The 3,356-nt window shown below is 49.9% G+C and overlaps 1 protein-coding gene across 1 annotated transcript; it reads right to left on the reverse strand.

Moving 5' to 3' along the window:
• Positions 1-437: 437 nt before the first annotated feature.
• LOC115325887 lies at positions 438-1,750 on the reverse strand. Its single transcript, XM_029986593.4, has one exon. The coding sequence runs from the start codon at positions 1,724-1,726 to the stop codon at positions 554-556; it is 1,173 nt and encodes a 390-aa protein (XP_029842453.2). The 5' UTR covers positions 1,727-1,750; the 3' UTR covers positions 438-553.
• Between the last annotated feature and the right edge of the window lie 1,606 nt (positions 1,751-3,356).

Here is a 3,356-nt window from a genome sequence, read left to right on the forward strand (position 1 = left end):
CTCTAGTTTCTGCGTTGCTCGTTGTTGTAGGCGCCAGGTTAGCCCAATCGACACATGGGTAATTAAAATCGCCAAAAAGAAGTATGTGGGCACTGGGATGTTTTGCATTGAGATGGCACAGCATATCGTTAAGCAGCCCCGGAAAATCGGGACTATTATGCGGCGGCCTGTAACAGACACCCAACAGCACTGTTTCAGGAGCGGCATGACAGATGAGCCAGAGTATTTCCAGATCGGATGAAGTGTTAATAGTAGTGCATGGTATTTGATGGTTTACGGCAATGAGAACACCTCCCCCGCGAGTACCTTTGCGATCATTACGAAAGAGACGGAAATTTGGCAGGTACGCTAAAACTTCGGAGTCAGTAACATCACTGGTTAGCCAAGTTTCAGTGAGCACAAGTAGATTGCATTCAGAAGATAATACAACGCCAGATACGAGTTCGCGCTTCGGAAGAAAGCTGCGTATGTTAGTAAAGATCACCGAAAAAGAAAGATTAGTTCGAGGGGCACGTTGGGGGCGTGTTGTAATTTTCTGTTGACGGTGCGATTGCTATGAGATTTCTTTGACTGATTGGCATGATTCATCGAAAACGTAACGTTTTGCGCCGATGAGCAGTGTTTTGTAGCGCAAAGAAAAGGGAGCAGATTTGCTTCTAGCAAAGGCAAGGAGGTGCTTCCGTGCGTTGCGAACTGAGCGGGAAAAATCTTCGCCCATGCTGAAGTTAGTACCTTTTAGTTTACGGCCATTCGAAAGGATGGCTTCTTTAGTTTTGAAAAAGGAGAAGTTCACTATTATTGGTCTTGGACGCTCGACCGAATGACGCCCGAGGCGGTGGGCACGTTCTATTTCTTTCGAGTCTAATGTTACATCAAAAAGTTCAGAGCAAAGGCGAATGATTCTTTGTTCGGACTGGGCAAAAGTCTCTGTAGGTGAGGGATCGGGCACACCATAAAATATTAGATTCTTTCGTCGGGATCGATTTTCAGTGTCGTCCACACGGGCCTCAAGGTCAGAGACCTGACGAGCCGCGTGGGCGGCCCTGGTCACCGTGGCCTCCACCTCAGCACGTAGCGTGGAAAGGCCTTGGTAATGACCCTCCAGGTCAGTCATCCGCCTGCCTAGGTCCGATATGGTCCTATCGGTTATCTGCAGCTGACTCTTTAGGCCCTTTACCTCCTCGATGAGTTTAGTTTGACCTGCAAACAGCTTCTGCAATTCGCTTAGGATTTCACTTGAGGTAACAGGACCCGGATTAGTCTCTACATCTCCAGACAACATCAGTAAGCGGCGGATGACTTGAGCACATTCTCTAGCAACGGCAATGCAACACTGCAGGCTCGGCAGCTGTACTAAAAGATAGTTGCTCGATTTCTTAGACGAGCTAACGTATGACAGACCAACCTGCATGGTGTAGGACAGCGGGTTAATGGACCGTGTTGTGGCACAGCCACCGAGCCCACAGAGTGCAGTCGCCGGATGTTGTTCTTTTATGACTGGCGCATCTGTTGACGTCGATGACGATGGTGCTTCCCACGATGAACTGGGGATCCACGGATCAGATGACAGCGCCACAAGGTTTAGCGGCGCGTTTGCTGTTGATGACTGCCAATCTCTCGAGCCGTGCGCGTGGCGAAGGGGCGTACTTTCCGTGGCGATAATCCAGGTATCATTCAGGAAGGCTGGAACCATGACGAGGGTGATGAACGAGGTAAGGACCTGCATGGTGTAGGACAGCGGGTTAATGGACCGTGTTGTGGCACAGCCACCGAGCCCACCATATGGCGGGGATGGGGACACCGGATGGACTCCCCAAGAGGAAATAGTGTCTGCGTATTTCTATTGCTGCGAGTTTACTTTGGCGTATTGCCGTCTAGAACTGGTCATTTTCATTGACTGAAGTCCAACAAGCAATATGCTTTCAAAAACAAACTTCTCCAAAAACCACTTGAGTGCCCCTTTAAGGGTTGCTGTTCTGTCTGTGAGGAACGCTCGTATGTAATTGTATGTTTTGGTGCCTACTCTGATTCCGCTTAACGTCTGCATGATTCTTGTGTGGAAGAAGTTATCAAGGGCCTTTTTGAGGTCGAGGATATACTATGGCCCAGTATCTCCTAGTCTGTTCGGGGCAATATATCTGGTGATCTAGTTGTAGGAGAAGTCTTGCGTGGAAAGATTGGGCGAAATCCTATCATTGAGACCGGGAAGAGGCGGGAATCCTCCAGATAGTTCTGCATCCGCCGATAGGGTAACGTGCTCGAAGAGCTTCGCCACGCATGACGTGAGGGAGTGAGGGGATTGCCTGGTTTGGGAATAAAGATTACTTTGGCGTGTTTCCATTCCTGCTGTAAGGCGCCCGCCTCCCAACACTCATTAAAGAGCTGGGTCAACGCCTGAATGGAAGCATCATCCAGGTTCCTAAGAGTGTTTTTATTCATTTTATCCTCTCCCGAGGCCGATTGGGTACGTATTTTGTGTAGGGCTGGATGGACCTCCGATTCTAGAATGGGAGAGTCTAGATCGGCGTTGGAAAGGGCCGTCCTCTAGCGCGGTAAGGGGGGGGGGGGGGGGGGGGGGGGTTGTGTCCAATGTCTATGGCCCGTAGGTTTCGGAGGAGTGTTTCCGTGCTTCCATCGTATTGATGGTGGAAACGGGAGAGATTCTTCCGCTGCTCTGTTTTTGTGTTGTTTGGGTCGAGGAGGTGCCTGAGAAGGTTCCAAGTTTTGGCGTTCCCCAGGCTTCCTCGCAAACTATCGCAAATCTGGTGCCAATGTTGACGCGTGAGGGTATTAGCATAGTCCTCAATTTGTCGATCCAATTGAGTGATGCGTAGCTTAAGTTTGCGATTGTGTTTTTGTTTTTTCCAGCGTTTGTGTAGGCCGTTCCGCGCTTCCCACGTGTGCAGTAGGTGGGAGTCCACCTCTTGCAAAGACATTGGCTCCTCTTGAATGGCGCGCATAGTGTCGCTGACGTCTGTGAGCAGCGCGTGCAACCATTTCTCGAGGGACGCAATCTCCATGGGAGCCGTACAAAGCCTATTCTGGCGAAATTTTTCCCAATCTGCTATTTGCTTGAGCGCTGTTTCTTTTTTTTTTTTTTTTTTGCGGTATTTTGTAGTCTGGAGGCAGATGCTAATTAGATAATGGTCGCTGCCCAGACATCAGACATTCCTGCGTGTTTTGCCAACCTGCGCGTGGAATTTTTCGGGTGAACGCTAGTTCGAGTGATGTGTCGGTACAGACGCTATTGCCTATTCTTGTGGGAGTCTGATGATCGTTCAGGAGGGTCTTACCCTCCCGTTGAGCAACCTCCCAGAGGCAAGTGCCTTTAAGTGCATCCCTCGCGTATCCCCAGG

Source organism: Ixodes scapularis, unplaced genomic scaffold (assembly GCF_016920785.2).
Source record: "Ixodes scapularis isolate PalLabHiFi unplaced genomic scaffold, ASM1692078v2 PGA_scaffold8__174_contigs__length_109621045, whole genome shotgun sequence".
Lineage (NCBI taxonomy): Eukaryota > Metazoa > Arthropoda > Arachnida > Ixodida > Ixodidae > Ixodes > Ixodes scapularis.

What these genes read in the sequence shown, in the direction of transcription:
- LOC115325887 (XM_029986593.4), bottom strand. Translation starts at nt 1,726, where the DNA reads ATGCAGGTCCTTACCTCGTTCATCACCCTCGTCATGGTTCCAGCCTTC.